Source organism: Podarcis filfolensis (assembly GCF_964270895.1).
Source record: "Podarcis filfolensis genome assembly, chromosome: 18".
Classification (NCBI taxonomy): Eukaryota; Metazoa; Chordata; class Lepidosauria; order Squamata; family Lacertidae; genus Podarcis; species Podarcis filfolensis.
Genome location: NC_139622.1, coordinates 7,454,407 through 7,474,963, shown reverse-complemented (window position 1 = coordinate 7,474,963; position 20,557 = coordinate 7,454,407). Strand labels below are relative to the sequence as shown.

General features: G+C 48.7%; 1 protein-coding gene across 2 annotated transcripts in view; it reads right to left on the bottom strand.

Moving 5' to 3' along the window:
• Positions 1–7,973, bottom strand: part of ACSBG2 (acyl-CoA synthetase bubblegum family member 2) — a 33,438-nt gene extending 25,465 nt beyond the window's left edge. Inside the window, exons 1-2 of one of the 2 annotated variants that reach the window (XM_083594510.1) lie at positions 7,800–7,973; positions 2,379–2,449 (exon numbers count right to left, since the gene is read on the bottom strand). In XM_083594510.1, the coding sequence (XP_083450636.1) occupies positions 2,379–2,449; positions 7,800–7,948 (220 nt within the window). In that variant the 5' untranslated portion in view covers positions 7,949–7,973. Of the gene's footprint in view, positions 1–2,378; positions 2,450–3,424; positions 3,688–7,799 lie in introns of those variants that run through there. The other variant, XM_083594511.1, reaches the window with a different exon arrangement.
• Positions 7,974–20,557: the final 12,584 nt, after the last annotated feature.

Genomic DNA, 20,557 nt, shown 5'->3' with positions numbered 1-20,557 from the left:
AATCTGTTCCAGACTTTTAAAAACAACCCCTAAAGCAGCAATTTGACATGAATTTTGCTTTCTAACAAGACCATTGGTCCATAAAATGAAAGCAATAAACAATGTACTGCAGCCACACAATCAATCCATCAGTAGCTGAACTGGGTTCCACACAGTCACAAAGAAAGAGCCGCAAAAACAAAAACGCAAAATAAATAGCAAAAACAGACATACCTCAGCGTAACACTCAAAACGGAGCACGTTCGGCTTCCGAAATAAGTTTGCAAACCGGAACACTTACTTCCGGGTTTGAAGTGTTTGGGTTTCAAGTTGTTGAGTACCGAGGCATTTGAGAACCAAGGTAAAAAAGGTAAAGGTAAAGGTAAAGATTGAATCTTGAATATGAAGGATTGCTAGAAATTTAATTTTTTGTGTGATATGTAACAGATATAACAGGAAGTGTGTATAGGTTAAAAGGTAAAGGTAAAGGTACCCCCTGACCATTAGGTCCAGTCGTGGACGACTCTGGGGTTGCGGCGCTCATCTCGCTTTATTGGCCAAGGGAGCTGGCGTACAGCTTCCGGGTCATGTGGCCAGCAGGACTAAACCGCTTCTGGCGAACCAGAGCACCGCATGGAAATGCTGTTGACCTTCCCGCCAGAGTGGTACCTATTTATCTACTTGCACTTTGACGTGCTTTCGAACTGCTAGGTTGGCAGGAGCAGGGACCGAGCAACGGGAGCTCACCCCATTGCGGGGATTCGAACTGCCGACCTTCTGATTGGCAAGTCCTTGGCTCTGTGGTTTAACCCACAGCGCCACCCGCGTCCAAGGTACCACTGTATTATTATTATTATTATCAATTTCATTTCTATGCCGCTTTGTTTTTAAGGTGGGAAAAAAAATCTCAAAGCGGTTTGCATCCTACAGGAAGAGATCAAATGAAACATTCCGAAATAAAACATGACAGGTATACCAGATATACTACGCAAAGCGACGTAACCAACAGGAACCTATCAAGGTGTTATCTTAAAGGTTTCAAAACGAGTCATTACTAAAGGAGATCAAATACGGAACGTTCATTTTACAGGCCTAGTTCTGGAGTTGCTTCTTATTACCTGTTTTGTTATTTTGGAAATGTTACTGGAGCACTGATACGCAACGGTCCAAAATATTACAGGACAAATCTAAAAAACCCCATGCGCCTTTTGAAAGGGCTACAGTCACCCCCGGGTTAAGTGTTGGACTCCTTCAACGTCTTGTTGCTCAGGGACCTCAAGGACGCCAGTGCGAATCCTGACGGTGTGAGGATTTGCCCTTTCACATCTCTCTCTCACACACATCAGTGACGTAGCGTGGGTTGCTGGTGCCCGGGGCAGGGAAAGTGTTTCGGTCCCCTGGTAGACTGGGCAGCTGGGCTGGGGGTTCACGCTGGGGGGTGGGGCCACGTAGCATGCACAACATGGCGGGTGTGGGGGATTCCCTGGTCCTGAATGGGGTAACTGTCCCCCTGAAGGACCAGGTACGCAGCCTGGGAGTTATTTTGGACTCACAGCTGTCCATGGAGGCCCAGGTCAGTTCTGTGTCCAGGGCAGCTGTCTACCAGCTCCACCTGGTACGCAGGATGAGACCCTCCCTGCCTGCAGACTGTCTTGCCAGAGTGGTGCATGCTCTGGTTATCTCCCGCTTGGACTACTGCCATGTGCTCTACGTGGGGCTACCTTTGAAGGTGACCTGGAAACTGCAATTAATCCAGAATGCGGCAGCTAGACTGGGGACTGGGAGCGGCCGCTGGGACCACATAACACCGGTCCTGAAAGACCTGCATTGGCTCCCAGGACATTTCCAAGCACAATTCAAAGTGTTGGTGCTGACCTTTAAAGCCCTAAACGGCCTCGGTCCAGTATATCTGAAGGAGCGTCTCCACCCCCATCGTTCACACTGAGATCCAGCGCCGAGGGCCTTCTGGCGGTTCCCTCATTGCGAGAAGCAAAGCTACAGGGAACCAGGCAGAGGGCCTTCTCGGTGTTGGCACCCTCCCTGTGGAACGCCCTCCCATCAGATGTGAAGGAAATAAGCAGCTATCCTATCTTTAAAAGACATCTGAAGGCAGCCCTGTTCAGGGAAGTTTTTAATATTTAACGCTGTACTGTTTTTAACACTTGATTGGGAGCCGCCCAGAGTGGCTGGGGAGACTCAGCCGGATGGGTGGGGTATAAATAATAAAATATTATTATTAGGATGATGTTTGAATGTCCGCCGGATGCAGGAACTCAGCCCCACAGCCTCGATAAGGGGGTCTGTCATGGGGGTGCCTGGTTGTGCTTCTCTCAGAATTCTTCGCCCACGTCACTGTCTCAAACGCTCCCCGACGCTCCCCACCAGCAACTTTTGCCTACCTTTGGATCGGAACATCTCTTCCGCCGGCGAATCTGCTTCTTCCGCTGGTTCTGGGTGGTGGTTTTCAACGCTGCGGAGTGGACGAGAAAAAGACAGGTCACTGCAGCAATGCGACCCAAAGCAGATTAAGTTGTTTTTCATCCCCCAGACACTATCCCCCCAACCCCGGGGCACTCTATTTAATCTTTAGCGGAAGACGGATTTCAGCCACGGTCCTCTGTGTCAGAGGACGCCTTTCTGCAAAAAAAAAAGCAAAGCAGAGAGATTTGATCTAATTCACAGATGGGGAACAGGATCCACAACCTCCCCAATCTGGTTTCTAGAAGCAAAGCAGCAATATGAACAAGCCTGGCAAATCTTCGAAAAGGTGTGTGTGGTTTTTTGAGTCAAAGGAACCAATAAGCTTCCTTTAATACTTTTTTTTTTTTTTAAAAAGCCAGGCTGCATCCAAGAGGGCCACCCCCCAACGGCCTTCAACATTAAAATAATAATAATAAAAATAAAAATAATAGTAATAATAATTTATTGGTTGCCATTAATTTGATTTAAACTGATTTTATAATGAATTGATTTTAGAATGCTGTATTATTTTACTGTTGTTAGCTGCTCTGAGCCCGGCTTCGGCTGGGGAGTGTGGGATCTAAATAAAATTTTATTATTATTACCTATTTATCTACTTGCACTTTGACGTGCTTTCGAACTGCTAGATTGGCAGGAGCAGGGACCGAGCAACGGGAGCTCACCCCGTCGCGGGGATTTGCGCATGACCTTCTGATCGGCAAGCCCTAGGCTCAGTGGTTTAACCCACAGCGCCACCCGCGTCCCCTAACAGGATATTAAACACACAATAAAACATCATTTGCATACATTACAAAGCTACAGCAACTGGCCGCCACACAGCTCAGGTTTTGCAAAGCCACCCCTTTTGCATGACCCGAGGTGCACGTGTTGCAAAAGAAATGTTGCACAGACAATGATGTCTCAAACTGTGCAAGCAAAAGAAACCGGGGGGTGGGGGGAGAGATCTGCTTAGCCACAGACGCACCCTGCCTCCTCGCTGCTCACGACTCTCCAAACCGGAAGCTGGGTGATGTCCTGCCTTCAAACGCCTTCTTCCCATGTCAATGTGGCATTATTATTTTTTCTCTTTCAGGCTGCGGGGAGGGAACAAGTGCCGGGGGGGGGGTATTTCCTCCCACTGTTCTGTCCTGGCACCGGCCTTTGCAAAACTTGCCCCCTCCCCTGCCCGCTCCCCCCAGGGTGTTTCTCCGGCAGAGGTCTTCCTGCCACTGCAGGCCAAAGGGGAGACCCCCCCCTCATTCTAGAACGCCGCGCTTGTGATGTCGCCGCCAGAACTACAGCCTCAGGCGCATCCCAGGATTCCAGACTTCGTGGGTCCTGCGGCAAAGCCGACCTAGCGGCGTGGTCCAAAGCCGCAAGGCAACACATTCGAGAGCAGGGACCGATCGGCGAAACGGGAGCATGCGTCGCCAGAGAGAGGGTACCAGCAAACGTAAGGTAGTCGTGTCCTGACATAGCTCACGTCGGTAAAGCACCAGCCTGTTATGTACTGAAGTTCTCACCCTGGGCCAGCAGGGGGATACTGTAGATAGCTATGCAAATAAGGGATCGAAAGTGACGTTCAGTGATTGGATAGTTTTAGAAAGTTCTTACAGTTACGTTGTAGTGGAGCTCTATATAAGCAGGCTGACTGAACCCTTCAGTTCAGTTCTGTCCTGGCCTGTGAATAAACAAGAGCTGTTTGGAGAATCGCTGTGTCGTCTGATATGTTCACCCACAACTTAACAGAGCCACCCGCTGTCAGGGGCGACCCACGCTGTGTGAGTGTCTGGAGGGTGCTGGAGGATGGATGGCGGCTAACAGATTGAGGTTGAATCCTGTCAAGACTAGGGGTCAGCAACCTTTTTCAACCGTGGGCCAGTCCACCATCCCTCAGACCCTGTGGGGGGCCAGACTATATTTTGGGGGTGGGGAAAATGAACAAATTCCTATGCCCCACAAATAAGCCAGAGATGCATTTTAAATAAAATTCTACTCTTGTAAAAACACGCCGATTCCCAGACCGTCCGCGGGCTGGATTCAGAAGGCGATTGGGCCGGATCTGGCCCCAGGGCCTTAGGTTGCCTACCCCTGGTCAAGACAGAAGTATAGTGGATGCTCGGGTTGCGAGCATGATGCATGTTCGCAACCTGCAGCGGCACGTCTGCACACTCACGGGTTGCAATTCGGTTCTTCTGCGCATGCGCAAAGCACGATTTAGCGCTTCTGCCGAAGCCAAAACCCAGAAGTAACCCGTTCCAGTACTTCCGGGTTTTGGCGGTCTGTAACCCGAAAAAACGCAACCTGAAGCATCTGTAACCCGAGGTATGACTGTACTGTTTTTGGGGGTTGGAGTGGGCAGGTGTGGGGGACTCCCTGGTCCTGAATGGGGCAACTGTGCCCCTGAAGGACCAGGTGCGCAGCCTGGGGGTAATTTTGGACTCACAGCTGTCCATGGAGGCGCAGGTCAATTCTGTGTCCAGGGCAGCTGTCTACCAGCTCCATCTGGTACACAGGATGAGACCCTCCCTGCCTGCGGACTGCCTGGCCAGAGTGGTGCATGCTCTGGTTATCTCCCGCTTGGACTACCGCAATGCGCTCTACGTGGGGTTGCCTTAGAAGGTGACCCAGAAACTACAACAAATCCAGAATGCGGCAGCAGTCCCAGGAAGAACGTATACAAAAACTCACGGAAAATGCAGAAATGGCAAAACATACCAGAAGAGTAAGAAATCAATAAAAACTTTTTTTATAGAAGAATAGTGTCAGGGAACTGCCATCAGGGCCGGAAGGAGAGAGAGGGCTCCAGAGGGACTCCAGAGCGCGTCCCGGGATCGGGAGGAGCAGCACATCTTCTGGGGAAGAGAATCAGCGTAGCACCAGTGGAGAAGGGGGGCAGATGGGGGAAGCGGCGAGGCAGTCCCATGACTCCTTGCCGGGGACCAGCGGGGAGAGTAGGGGTCCTCCGCTGCCCACACCCTCCTTGCCCAGAAGGCTTCCGCGCAGGGAGAGTAGGCGGAGACTAGGCGTCAAAGAGCTTCTTTGCTGGAAGAAGTTCAAGAAACGCCCACTGACGGATTCTGCCAGCGATTGAGACAGCCACGGGAGAGTGGCTGTCCGGACAGAAAGGGTTCACTCAGGCAACCCAGCCAGGTGTGGCGCCGGTTTACGCACGAGCAACCCCTAGAACCATTACAAATAGAAATGGTTTTTTGAGTATTTACAGATAAATTGTAAACAGATGAGAACATTGGCAGGATCATTGCAATAACCTGCAGTTTCGTAAGCGTATATATTTAAAGAAGATGAATAAAGGAGCAAATTAAGTTAATCTGGATATGCAGAAGATATTGGAAATAAATTTAAGGAGCCGCAGAAAAAGGGGGAAGGAAGTCAATTTTCAAATGTCAAAATGATTGGTGAAACGTATAAACCAGAAAAGTATAACTCAAAAAATTATATATATAAAAAAGCGCTGAAGAACCTAGTTTTGGGAAAATGAGCTAGAAGGACCAATTGGCTTGACGTTCCATGAAGCAGCCTTCCTGTGTTCCGAAGTAGAGCCATTATTTCCACCCACCCATTCTGTGCCTTTCCACCATCATCTGACAAAATTGACCGGGTCCCACAAATAGCTCAAAGCCACAAAAATGTTGCTGAAGGTTTTCAAGTACGACAAGATTCCCTTGTTGCTTTCATCAGCCCCTCAGATCTCAAGAGAAGGGAACATTGAGAAATTGAGCTGATTTATGGTGCGTTGAAGAGAAGAAAGGCTGGCCAGTTTTCTCCAAGATGGCACCAAGAACACACAAGCTTCCTGGAAAACGTTGATTGAACCCTAGCGGCACAAGAACGCGGTTAAGTCTTGCTTCTTGGGATTGAAAGAATTCTCCCCTCCTAAAAAGATGAATGGACCGTGTCACCATTAAGAAAAAGAGGTCGGAACAGGCCAGTATGTCCTTCGATCAAGGTACTTTTCTTCTTTAAGTTCTCAAAGCTCTTAACCAATCTCAAGGTTGTCCTCTGAATGAGCCAGACGTTTAACTGAGAATCAATCACCATCAGTCCACCCTTTGAAAAATAAGACTTTAGAGCCACCTTGCCCAGAAATGGCAACTAGACATTCCTTTTTGGCAACTGTAACCCTGGTTTGGAAGGGACGCGGGTGGCACTGTGGGTTAAACCACAGAGCCTAGGACTTGCCGATCAGAAGGTTGGTGGTTTGAATCCCCGCAATGACGGGGTGAGCTCCCGTTGCTCGGTCCCTGCTCCTGCCAACCTAGCAGTTCGAAAGCACGTCAAAGTGCAAGTAGATAAATAGGTACCGCTCCGGCGGGAAGGTAAACGGTGTTTCCGTGCGCTGCTCTGGTTCGCCAGAAGTGGCTTAGTCCTGCTGGCCACATGACCCGGAAGCTGTATACCGGCTCCCTCGGCCAGTAAAGCGAGATGAGCGCCACGACCCCAGAGTCGGCCACGACCGGACCTAATGGTCAGGGGTCCCTTTACCTTTAACCTTGGTTTAAGGAGACATTTGGTGTCTAGCTTATATATATATATATATATATATATATATATATATATATATGAGTTTCTAATAGTAATAATAATTTATAATTCATACCCCACCCATCTGGCTGGGCTTCCCCAGCCACTCTGGGCTGCTCCCAACAAAATATTAAAAATACAATACATCAAACATTAAAAGCTTGCCTAAGCAGGGTTGCCTTCAGATGTCTTCTAAAAGTCAGATAGCTGTTTATTTCCTTGACATCTGATGGGAGGGCGTTCCACAGGGAGGGCGCCACCACCGAGAAGGCCCTCTGCCTGGTTCCCGGTAACCTCGCTTATCGCAGGGAGGGAACCGCCAGAAGGCCCTCGGCGCTGGACCTCAGTGTCCGGGATGGACAATGGGGGTGGAGACGCTCCTTCAGGTATACTGGGCCATTTGGGGCTTTAAAGGTCAGCACCAGCACTTTGAATTGTGCTTGGAAACATCCTGTCACTGGAAGGACAGATCCTGAAGCTGAGGCTCCAAGACTTTGGCCACCTCATGAGAAGAGAAAACTCCCTGAAAAAGACCCTGATGTTGGGAAAGATGGAGGGCACAAGTAGAAGGGGACGACAGAGGACGAGATGGTGGGACAGTGTTCTCGAAGATACCAGCATGAGTCTGACCAAACTGCGGGAGGCAGTGGAAGACAGGAGTGCCTGGCGTGCTCCGGTCCAGGGGGTCACGAAGAGTCGGATATGACTAAACGACTAAACAACAACAACAACAATAACAAATATAAAACTCAATAAACAAAACAAAACAAAACTTGCATGCACAGACACGCAAGGGAGAGAAAGGGTTAACCAACCTGGGGGAAGTGGCCACACAGACATCATCGATGGACACCCTGCAGGGCTGTTGGACAGGAGACTGCATGGAGACCCCGAGAGAGCCATTCGCCATCGCCACTTGAGCTGTCATCTTGCACAGCACCTCCCTGTAAGGAAAGCCACCCATTTAGATTAAGGAGGACTCTTGTGGAACTGCAAGGGACGCGGGTGGCGCTGTGGGTTAAACCACAGAGCCTAGGACTTGTCAATCAGAAGGTCGGCGGTTCAAATCCCCGCGACGGGGTGAGCTCCCGTTGCTCGGTCCCTGCTCCTGCCAACCTAGCAGTTTGAAAGCACGTCAAAGTGCAAGTAGATAAATAGGTACCACTCCGGCGGGAAGGTAAATGGCGTTTCCGTGCGCTGCTCTGATTCGCCAGAAGCGGCTTAGTCCTGCTGGCCACATGACCCGGAAGCTGTACGCCGGCTCCCTCGGCCAATAAAGCAAGATGAGCGCCGCAACCCCAGAGTCGTCCACGACTGGACCTAATGGTCAGGGGTCCCTTTACCTTTACTTGTGGAACTGCAATGGTGCCCCACCAGGGAGAGATGGCAGAAACTGGCTTCCACGTGCATTTCCTGCCTTGCCACTCTTGGCCGACCCTCCTCTATTCTCCCCTCAGCTTTTATGGATGCTGAATTGCCCCCCCCCCAGCTAATTTCATCTTCCAGCCCAGCATTCAATGGAAGCAATTTCCATTTATGCAAAGGGAGTTGCAACATCAGAGAACCTCCTCTGCCTGTTCGTGGGAAATTCAGTTGCAGCTGAGAAACCTCCTGTGCAGAACATGATGCAAAAATCCATACAAATGAAACTCTCTTTGCATATCGGGTCTGAGCAAAAAGAGAGACAGACAGATCGGACATACAGTGGTACCTCGGGTTACATACGCTTCAGGTTACAGACTCCGCTAACCCAGAAATAGTGCTTCGGTTTAAGAACTTTGCTTCAGGGTGAGAACAGAAATTGTGGCGCGATGGTGCGGCAGCAGCAGGAGGCCCCATTAGCTAAAGTGGTGCTTCAGGTTAAGAACAGTTTCAGGTTAAGAACGGCCCTCCGGAACGAATTAAGTACTTAACCCGAGGTACCACTGTATTCAAGAAGGAACATCAGAGTTTACACAGCAGTCGCAGGAAGGCGTGCAGTTTCAACAGTCCTATTTGTCCTATTTGGTCACTTGTCCGATTACCTGGTTAAAAATTAAGGAGCACTTCCAGAGTTTTGGTAAGAGGTGGTTTTGTGAGGGGGAGCCGACCTATACCTGTCAGGACCCCCAAACGCACCGAAGTGCAGGGACCCAAGTCACAACACGGTTCTGTTTTAAGATTTTGCAACCCACACAAAGCCAGCGCAAGAGATTTGCCCCCCCGGTCACAGTGAACCGTAGCTTTGGAAAGAAAAGATCGCTCCACAGCCGAGTCAAACTCTGGCCTGCTGAAATGGAAAAAGGACATTAGGTCCTTTAATTCCAACAGTTTTCCCTTTGATTAGAGCGCTGTTGGACGCACCCAAAACATCTCCATCCTCGAGACTGCGAAGGCCAGCTTGAGAGTGGGAAAAACAGTCCAGTCCTGCAACCTTGGTTTATATATCTGAGTTTCTAACACCGCTTTTAAAAGTGGGTGGGGGTTTAGGAGACACTATATAAGCAAGGGACGCAGGTGGCGCTGTGGGTAAAACCTCAGTGCCTAGGACTTGCCGATCGTATGGTTCGAATCCCCGCGGCGGGGTGAGCTCCCATCGTTCGGTCCGAGCTCCTGCCCACCTAGCAGTTCGAAAGCACCCTTAAGTGCAAGTAGATAAATGGGTACCACTTTATAACGGGAAGGTAAACGGCGTTTCCGTGTGCTGCGCTGGTGCTGGCTCGCCAGAGCAGCTTCGTCACGCTGGCCACGTGACCCGGAAGTGTCTTCGGACAGCGCTGGCCCCCAGCCTCTTAAGCGAGATGGGCGCACAACCCCAGAGTCGGACACGACTGGCCCGTACGGGCAAGGGTACCTTTACCTTTACCTTTATATAAGCAACATCGAAATTTTAACAACTTCCACCGCCCAGTGCCAGATTTATGTATAAGCTAAACAAGCTATAGCTTAGGGCCCCCCAAAAAAATTAAAGGAAAAAAAAATATTTGGATGTACATTTCCAAAATATAAGATAAAAAGCAAAAAAATAAAACCTACATATAGCAACAGTGGTTTGTGATGTGTAGGCTCCTATGATTCAAGTCATGGGCCCCGCCTGCTAGCCTGCTCTCTAAAATATCCCTGGTTTGCTCCTTTCTATATATAGGGTGCCTACATTCTGCTATTTATTATTAGCAGTAGTTTGCATCATTTACTTGCACCTATTACTTTTTCATGTTGTAGGAAGTTTCTAGAGACTAGATTATGAGTCTTTGTAAATTGTGCTTCTAAAGGAACTTTTGCTATTGCCAAATGCCAATGTGTTTGCATTATTAAGTTTGTTACGAATAAAAAATCACTTTAAGTTAGAGCTTAATCATTATTTCACTATTAATATACTTCATTTGTATTTCAGTTCAACAATTCCTTTGATAAAATACACATTCTGCTATGTGCAAATGGCTTTAGATACCTATTACCGTATTTTTTGCTCTATAAGACTCTCTTTTTCCCTCCTAAAAAGTAAGGGGAAATGTGTGTGCATCTTATGGAGTGAGTGCAGGCTGCGCAGCTATCCCAGAAGCCAGAACAGCAAGAGGGATTGCTGCTTTCACTGCACAGCGATCCCTCTTGCTGTTCTGGCTTCTGAGATTCAGAGTATTTTTTTTTCTTGTTTTCCTCCTCGAAAAACTAGGTGCTTCCTGTGGTCTGGTGCGTCTTATTGCGCGAAAAATACGGTTGGTCCTTGAATTACCATATAGCATATAATGAACACCAAAAAAAAAAAACCAGTGCCAATTTGTTGCTGACAAAGGACAGCTGGACATATAAAGGGCCCCATTACCTTCAGTAGCTTAGGGCCTCATCAAACCTAAATCTGGCCCTGCCATCACCCCACTTCCCCCCAGCCTACCAGGAAACCACTCTTTTCCCCTGCTTCTGAGAAACAGGCTGCATGTGCCACTAAGCGAAGGGTTTGGATTAGCAATGCTCCCTTTCGCATCAGCAGACTTTGGGAAACTCCCGAGGCACGCGGAAGTACAAACACATATTCAGAAGAAGAAACAGAAACACTGCGTGTGGGGAAATCCATCAAAACAGCCAAATAAAGGGACCGCTTGTGCTTTGTGGCCACAGAATGCCATTGGTCTATTTCAGGGAACTGGAATGGAGTAACCTGGGACAGGGCACCCTGAGCGAGGATCACTCTGTGCTGCAACACGCTGCAACTTGGCCTGTGTTTCCCTGATGTGGATAAAGAGCTGGCCAGTTAATGGACTACAGTGGTACCTCGGGTTAAGTACTTAATTCATTCCGGAGGTCCGTACTTAAACTGAAACTGTTCTTAACCTGAAGCATCACTTTAGCTAATGGGGCCTCCGGCTGCTGCCGGAGCATGATCTCTGTTCTCAACCTGAAGCAAAGTTCTTAACCTGAAGCACTATTTCTGGGTTAGCGGAGTATGTAACCTGAAGCGTATGTAACCTGAGGTACCACTGTACACTGAAATGGCAGAAACTAACTGGAAAGCTCAGAAATCAAGATAATTTTTTTTTTTAAAAAAAGGAAAATGTTTATAGTGGTACCTCGGGTTACAGATGCTTCAGGTTACGAACGCTTCAGGTTACAGACTCCACTAACCCAGAAATATTACCTCGGGTTAAGAACTTTGCTTCAGGATGAGAACAGAAATCGCGCGGCGGCAGCGGGAGGCCCCATTAGCTAAAGTGGTGCTTCAGGTTAAGAACAGTTCCAGGTTAAGAACGGACCTCCAGAATGAATTAAGTTCTTAACCCGAGGTACCACTGCATTATGTATTTGCAAACGTACAGTAAACAGGTTAATAACATTAGCAGGATTTTAAGAGCACTTGTAATTTTAGAGACAGCCCAGGAAACTCGAGGTTAAAAATAATATGCAACTGAAAAGAAAATTTAAGGGAGGGAAGTCACGGGATTCAGAGAATCCCATTTTATGGATTTGATATTGGGGTTTTTTTGTATCCTTTGTTGTTTATATTTTGTTACTTTTGTTGAAAATGTAATTTAAAAATATTATAAAAAAGGAGGAAACAAAGAGCTGACTGCTTATCCGCAATTTATTAGCATATCAATCTTCCACTGAGAAGATTCCAGCTGGAAATGCAAAACTCTTTCGCACGTGAACTGCAGTATATAGAGTTTCTCTATCCTTCCTTCCTTCTCACTACGAGAGAGAGAGAGAGAGAGAGACAGAGAGAGAGAGAGAGAGAGAGAGAGAGACAGAGAGAGAGAGAGAAGAGAGAACCGCGTTGCTCAACACAGACTTCGCTGCACCTGCTGTCTCCTCACTTCCAGCCACCCTACAGATGCCAAAATCATCCAAGCCGTTTCAGCCAATGGGAGGGCTGCATAGTATCATCCCAGCTCCCGTCATGTGAAGTCGGGTCTCCAGACGCAGTGGCAAGTTGGGGTTACTACAGTGCATTCACCTACTAGCAGCGGTGAGCTCAGCAGCCGTGACTCCCCGCCTGAGCCACAGTCAGCAGATCTGACTCATTTTTGCACTTTGCACCGCAGTTGTTGTTGGTTTTGGTGCATGCATGCAAAACAGCACCTTCCAAAACACATATACAGCGGTACCTTGGGTTGCAAATGCTTCAGGTTTCAGACTCCGCTAACCCAGAAATAGTACCTCGGGTTAAGAACTTTGCTTCAGGAAGAGAACAGAAATCGCGTGGCGGCCGTGCGAGGCCCCATTAGCTAAAGTGGTGCTTCAGGTTAAGAACAGTTTCAGGTTAAGAACGGACCTCCGGAACGAATTAAGTACTTAACCTGAGGTACCACTTGAAGCAGGTGCATTCCCACATTTTAAGGTAAAGGTAAAGGGACCCCTGACTATTAGGTCCAGTCGTGACCGACTCTGGAGTTGCGGCGCTCATCTCGCTTTACTGGCCGAGGGAGCCGGCGTGCAGCTTCCGGGTCATGTGGCCAGCAGGACTAAGCCGCTTCTGGCGAACCAGAGCAACACACGGAAACGCCGTTTACCTCCCTGCCGGAGCGTCCCACATTATAAGTACACATAAAAACCTCAGCATCGTCACAACTGTGGAAATATAATGTGTGTTTGCTTCTCCACACAATGAGGACTGCAACCATGCTTTGTGAGCCTGCTTGCCTACCTGGAATTCTTGTCACCTACAGCTAGCAGGTGGGCCAGTATGGAGGACCTGAATGCTGGAAGCTTCCCAAACCCCTTAAAAGCTGAGACCACCTGTGACCCGGATGTTGTCAATACAGACAGCTCTGTCCCAGGGTTCCAGATGCAGGTTCTGGGTTGCCCTCCACCAGGCCTGACTCAGAACAGACCCATCGATGTCGCCCCCAAGGGAGTCCAGCCAACCAGTTTCAGTGGGTTTACTCGGAGTAGGACCAGCACTGGCTACGAGCCATTATTATTATTTATTAACTTCACAGGGACGCGGGTGACGCTGTGGGTTAAACCACAGAGCCTAGGACTTGCCGATCAGAAGGTCGGCGGTTCAAATCCCCGTGACGGGGTGAGCTCCCGTTGCTCGGTCCCTGCTCCTGCCCACCTAGCAGTTCGAAAGCACACCAGTGCAAGTAGATCAATAGGTACCGCTCCAGCGGGAAGGTAAACGGCGTTTCCGTGCGCTGCTCTGGTTCGCCAGAAGCGGCTTAGTCCTGCTGGCCACATGACCCGGAAGCTGTACGCCGGCTCCCTCGGCCAATAAAGCGAGATGAGCGCTGCAACTCCAGAGTTGGCCGCGACTGGACCTAATGGTCAGGGGTCCCTTTACCTATTAACTTCACATGCCACCCTTTCATCCAGAGATCACAGGGCAGTTTACAACACAAAAACACAGAACATAATGAATGAAGCAATAACCCTCCACTTCTTGGAATAACCAACAGAATGTTCTGCCTCCCTTTCAGTGACTAACGCGGTGGCAAGGGAATTCGTTGCAACTCAGTGACACATCAGAGATGAAAGCTCTGAAATCGTACATTAAACGCATGCTACCATGTAATGGATTTAGATTAAGCCCATGTTATCCGGGCTGCCTTTCTTCCTTTCTTTTAAATAATTAGCTGCTTTTTCCTCTCAGCCTTAAATACCTCGCAGGGCTGTGCTGAGAGGGCAAAATGGGGAGAGGAAGGCGACGGGCGATGCTTGCCACCCTGAGCTCCTCAGAGGAATACAAATGTGATGAACAAAAAGTCTACAATGTCATGTAAAGGTAAAGGGACCCCTGACCATTAGGTCCAGTTGTGGCCGACTCTGGGGTAGCGGTGCTCATCTCGCTTTACTGGCCGAGGGAGCCGGCATACAGCTTCCGGGTCATGTGGCCAGCAGGACTAAGCCGCTTCTGGCGAACCAGAGCAGCGCATGGAAATGCCGTTTACCTTCCCGCCGGAGTGGTACCTATTTATCTACTTGCACTTTGTGCTTTCGAACTGCTAGGTTGGCAGGAGCAGGGACCGAGCAACGAAGCTCACCCTGTCGCAGGGATTCGAACTGCCGACCTTCTGATCGGCAAGTCCTAGGCTCTGTGGTTTAACTCACAGCACCACCCGCGTCCCGCCTACAGTGCCATAAAACACACCAATAATATAATGCATCTCTCAAGGGAGGGAATCCAGACTGGATGCTCCTTGGGGCAGAGTAATAATAATAATTTATTATTTATACCCCGCCCATCTGGCTGGGTTTCCCCAGCCACTCTGGGCGGCTTCCAACAGAACACTAAAATACAATAACCTATTAAACATTAAAAGCTTCCGTAAACAGGGCTGCCTTCAGATGTCTTCTAAAAGTTTGGTAGTTATTTTTCTCTTTGACATCTGGTGGGAGGGCGTTCCACAGGGCGGGCGCCACCACCAAGAAGGCCCTCTGCCTGGTTCCCTGTAACTTGGCTTCTCACAGTGAGGGAACCGCCAGAAGGCTGGACCTCAGTGTCCGGGCTGGACGATGGGGGTGGAGACACTCCTTCAGGTATACTGGACCGAGGCCTTTTAGGGCTTTAAAAGTCAGCACCAACACTTTGAATTGTTCTGAATTCAAACTGTTAAGAACAATTTCAGGTTAAGAACGGACCTCCAGAACGAATTAAGTTCTTAACCCGAGGTACCACTGTAAACATAATCGTAAGCTCCATTGCAAAACCCCCCCACAAAAATCAACAACCAGTTTCATGGGGGATGGAAATGCCGAGTAGACAGTCTGTTGTGGCGACTACCACCCAGACTGGAGATTAGTTGTATTTCTGAGTTTCTAACACTGCTCCTTGCCAGCCCGACTTGGGGGGAGGGTGCCAAATTTTGCATCTTCCAATGTAGATGTTTGACTACTGAGCTAATGGTTTATTTTTTTAGGAAGGGGGTGGGGGAATTGATTCCGTTTCTGCGTTTCCGCTTCCTTATGCAAATACTCAAACAATGCCGCAATTTGTCAACAGAGATGGCTTACGCAACTGCGGTCGGTTGCTAGGGTGTTTTGGAGAGTTTTCACCTGCAGTTGGGGGGGGGGAATGCTATGGGGACACAAGAGTCCACGCTGCCCTTGTCAAACAGGTTAAAATAACAGATCTTTTGTCATGGCGCAAGACCGCTGCAACCTCCCATTATTCCGAACAGCTTGCTCAAGGCAAACCAATCAGTGTTAGAAACTCAGAAAGATAATGGCACCTTAATCTTAGGTTATGGTCACCGCAACAGAATGCTTGGGGGCCTTTTCTCCCCACAATAAAATTTATTTTTAATCTCATTTCTATACCGCTTTATATTTTAAAGAAAAATATCCAAGTGGTTTACAACACATTGAAATGTCAAACAAATTCAAGCTTCCGGGGAAAAAATTCACATCCTTCTCTAAGGGGCATTTTGCTTTCCCCATACCGATTTGTCTACTCGATTTATAGAAATGCCGCATAGCAGGAGGACAGGCTGGTGTAGTGGTTAGAGCATGGTAGGCAAACTTAGGCCTGGGGGCCAGATCTGGCCCAATCGTCTTCTAAATCCAGCCCACAGACGGTCTGGGAATCAGCATGTTTTGACATGAGTAGAATGTGTCCTTTTATTTAAAATGCATCTCTGGGTTATTTGTGGGGCCTGCCTGGTGTTTTTACATGAGCAGAATGTGTGCTTTTGTTTAAAATGCATTTCTGGGTTATTTGTTAGGCGCAGAAATTCATCGATTTCCCTCCCAAAAATATAGTCCGGTCCCCCACAAGGTCTGAGGGACAGTGGACTGGCCGCTGCTGAAAAAGTTTGCTGACCCCTGGGTTGGAGCATCAGACTACGACCTGGGAGATCAGGGTTTGACTCCCCACTCCATCATGAAACCTTGGAGTCAGTCGCAGCCTCTTCGCCTTCCTCACAGGGTCGTTGTAGGGATTAACTGAGGGGGGGTGGGGCTTCTTGGAGGAAATGGCAGGAGATAAAGGCAATGAAAAAGCTCTTCTTATTCACCAGCCAGATGGAGAGGTCAGTTGCAAACCTGGCATTCAGAGATCTCCACGGGGTTTGCAATTGCAAGTGGCAAAATACGCTTGGTGTCTGGAGAACTTTGAACATTTTGCAAAGAGCTGTCTTGAGTCTCTGAGAGCCACTGTCAGTGAAGACTGTTCTGAACTGTGTAAGTTCAAAATACAGCGGTACCTCGGGTTACATACGCTTCAGCTTACAGACTCTGCTAATCCAGAAATAGTACCTCGATTAAGAACTTTGCTTCAGGATGAGAACAGAAATCGTGCTCTGGCGGCGCAGTGCCAGCGGGAGGCCCCATTAGCTAAAGTGGTCTTCAGGTTAAGAACAGTTTCAGGTTAAGAACGGACCTCCGGAACGAATTAAGTACTTAACTCGAGGTACCACTGTAACTGTATGACGCCGTCACCTACGTACCCAGTTTTTTAATGGGTCAGAACAAGATTAAGAGGGTCTGTATGCAGATCTGGGGTATTATTTCAAGGTGCTAAAACTCCACTGTTTGATGAGATATCGAATGTTAACAGTAAGACCAACATCTCCTCTCTTGGGGAAATCTACCCTGCAAATGCATTGTTACCAGAATTCTGGAGAGAATCCTAGTGAGGTCTCCAGGGGGATTTCTCTCCCTCTTCTTGGTTACATTTTTGGCCTTGCTTTGTTTACCACTCAAAGGAACTGGGGGAGGGGGGAATTGCCATAAAGCTTTTTCATGGAAATGTACGGTTGGAAGGGCCTTCGAGTCCAGACCCCCTGCAAGGCAGCGATCTCAGCTCGACAATCCCTGGCAGGTGCCAATACAATCTCGACCCAAAAACCTCCAGTGAAGATCTCACCACCTTCCAAGTAAGTTCGCTGTCAAACAGCTCCAGCCGTTCTTCCTGATCTTCCGGGCCCCTTTCCAAGTCTACAAGCCTATGATTATACGACTCCCCTAGTTTAGCTGGAGAGTCCCATGGACTGCAAGAAGAACAAACCTATTCATTCTTAAGGAAATCAGCCCTGAGTGCTCACTGGAAGGACAGATCCTGAAGCTGAGGCTCCAAGACTTTGGCCACCTCAGGAGAAGAGAAGACTCCCTGGAAAAGACCCTGATGTTGGGAAAGATGGAGGGCACAAGGAGAAGGGGACGACAGAGGATGAGATGGTGGGACAGTGTTCTCAAAGCTACCGGCATGAGTTTGACTAAACTGCAGGAGGCAGTGGAAGACAGGAGTGCCTGGCGTGCTCTGGTCCATGGGGTCACAAGAGTCGGACACGACTAAACGACAAAACAACAACAACAAAGTTTAGCTGGAATCCCTTTTCTAACTTAAAGCAATTGGCTCGGCGGGTCCTACCTTCTGGAGCTGCAGAAAACCAGCTCGGTCCATTTTCAATGATGTTTACATCCCTTCAAGCAGAATCATAGAATCACAGAACTGTGAAGCTGGAAGGGACCCCGGGGTAATAATAATAATAATTTATACCTGCCCATCTGGCTGGGTTTCCCCAGCCACTCTGGGCGGCTTCCAACAAAATATTAAAATACAGTGGTACCTCTGGTTGCAAACGGGATCCGTTCTGGAGGCCCATTTGCAACCTGAAAAAAACACAACTCGTGTCTGTTCATGTGTGGGTCACGATTTGCCGCTTCTGCACATGCACATGACGTCATTTTGCGCGTCTGCGCATGCACGAGCAGCGAAACCCAGAAGTAACCCTTTCTGGTACTTCCGGGTCGCCGCGGGACGCAACCTGAAAAAGTGCAACCTGAAGCAAACGTAACATGATGTATGAATGCACAGCAATCCATCAAACATTAAAAGCTTCCCTAAACAGGGTTGCCTTCAGATGTCTTCTAAAAGTCTGGTAGTGGTTGTTCTCTTTGACATCTGGTGGGAGGGCGTTCCACAGGGCGGGTGCCACTACTGAGAAGGCCCTCTGCCTGGTTCCCTGTAACCTCACTTCTCGCAGGGAGGGAACCGCCAGAAGGCCTTTGGTGCTGGACCTCAGTGTCCGGGCAGAACGATGGGGGTGGAGACGCTCCTTCAGGTCTACTGGACCGAGGCCGTCCAGTCCGACCCACGGCAGCGCAGGGATCATTCCCCCAAGGTAGGGGGGGCGTAGAACCCTGAGAGATTGAGAGTCTTGCATGCTCTACTGACTGAACAAAAGGTACCCAACTCGAACAACAAGGAACAGATTAATTAATTAATTTGCACCTGTCTGTCTTTCACATAGAAAGCTGGATTTTACCAAATCAGACCACTGGCCAACCTTACTCAATGTTGCCCACACTAAATGACACCTGCTTTCGAGAAGGTGTTTCGCTCAGCCCAATCGGGAAATGACAAAGTTTGGAACTGAGACCTTTTTGCATGCAAAGCGGATGGCTCTCCTGTCCCACAGAAGAGGAAGGAGCTATGATACACAAAAAGTAACTTTTTTGAGCAAATCTGGCCCGATATAGAGTAAACCAGCAAAATACTGGAAAATGGGGCAGTTTTATTTACCTAAAACAGCTGAAGCCAGAAAGTGTCTGACCAGACATCGCTGCAATTCATCTTGTTTATGAGCAATAAAGCCTTACCATAAGCGATTTTTTAAAAGTTGCCGTCTTTTCATGCACGTATTGTACTTACTGCTTAAATTTAAAAGATAGAAGCTAACCAGACTCCTTTTTTTGGAGGGGGGTGGGCAGCAAAACACAGTAGAGGCTAGGAAAAAGGATCGCCTCTCCCAAGGAACATCAATTATGAAAGGCTGGAAACTAACATCTGCTCATGAGCAAGAAATTGTTGGTGTTCCTCATTCTATCCACAAAGTGGAAAAAACTGCTGCAGGTTCAAAGTCTTTGTGGGGCAATGACGAAGTGCTATCCTTGTAAAACCAGTTTTAGGTTGCAGTTTAAGAAACGGGGTTAAAAATAAAGAAATGCATCTTGTTCCACTCGTCTTTTAGTGTTAGGTAAAGGTAAAGGGACCCCTGACCATTAGGTCTAGTCATGACTGACTCTGGGGTTGCGGCGCTCATCTAGCTTTATTGGCCAAGGAAGACGGCGTACAGCTTCCGGGTCATGTGGCCAGCAGGACTAAGCCGCTTCTGGCGAACCAGAGCAGCGCACGGAAATGCCGTTTACCTTCCCGCCGGAGCGGTACCTATTTATCTACTTGCACTTTGATGTGCTTTCGAACTGCTAGGTTGGCAGGAGCTGGGACAGGAGCTCACCCCATAACGGGGATTTGAACCGCCGACCTTCTGATCAGCAAGTCCTAGGCTCTGTGGTTTAACCCACAGCACCACCCGCGTCCCCTTTTAGTGTTACAAAGCTGTTAACTGAAATCAGCTGCGCTGAGCAAATTAAACTACAGGCACAGGGCACAAAAGGTGAGCAACAGCCTGGCCAACACCCACCAACCTTCAGATTAATTTTTCTTTTTAAGAATATGCTGTGCATTTGGAGTTCACCTTGTTCGAGACGCACCACTGATCAAAACAATCTTTCCACAAGCATCTACTTGGCCATAGTGAGGACAGAATGCTGGACTACATGGGCCGCTGGCAAGCTTCTTATGCTAACCGACGAGTAACAAGGAATTACTAGGAGATGAGCGTGGGACGCAGGTGGCGCTGTGGGTTAAACCACAGAGCCTAGGACTTGCCGATCAGAAGGTCGGCGGTTCGAATCCCCATGACGGAGTGAGCTCCCGTTGCTCAGTCCCTGCTCCTGCCAACCTAGCAGTTCGAAAACATGTCCAAGTAGATAAATAGATACCACTCCGGCGGGAAGGTAAACGGCGTTTCCGTGCGCTGCTCTGGTTCGCCAGAAGCGGCTTAGTCCTGCTGGCCACATGACCCGGAAGCTGTACGCCGGCTCCCTCGGCCAAGAAAGCGAGATGAGCGCCGCAACCCCAGAGTCTTCTGCAACTGGACTCAACAGCCTGGGATCCCTTTACCTTTTTTACTAGCAGATGAAATGAGAAAAAGGAAGGCTTCCCTAGACCTGCATTTTTGTCTGCAAGAGAGCCAGTTCCCAAGAGGGGAAGAGAAAAAGCAAGTTGCATTTTTGCACCGACACCAGCGACTTCTGCTTTGGAGACTAAAGCCTGCAACAGCAGTCACAGAAGAGACACCCACACACCTCTCCC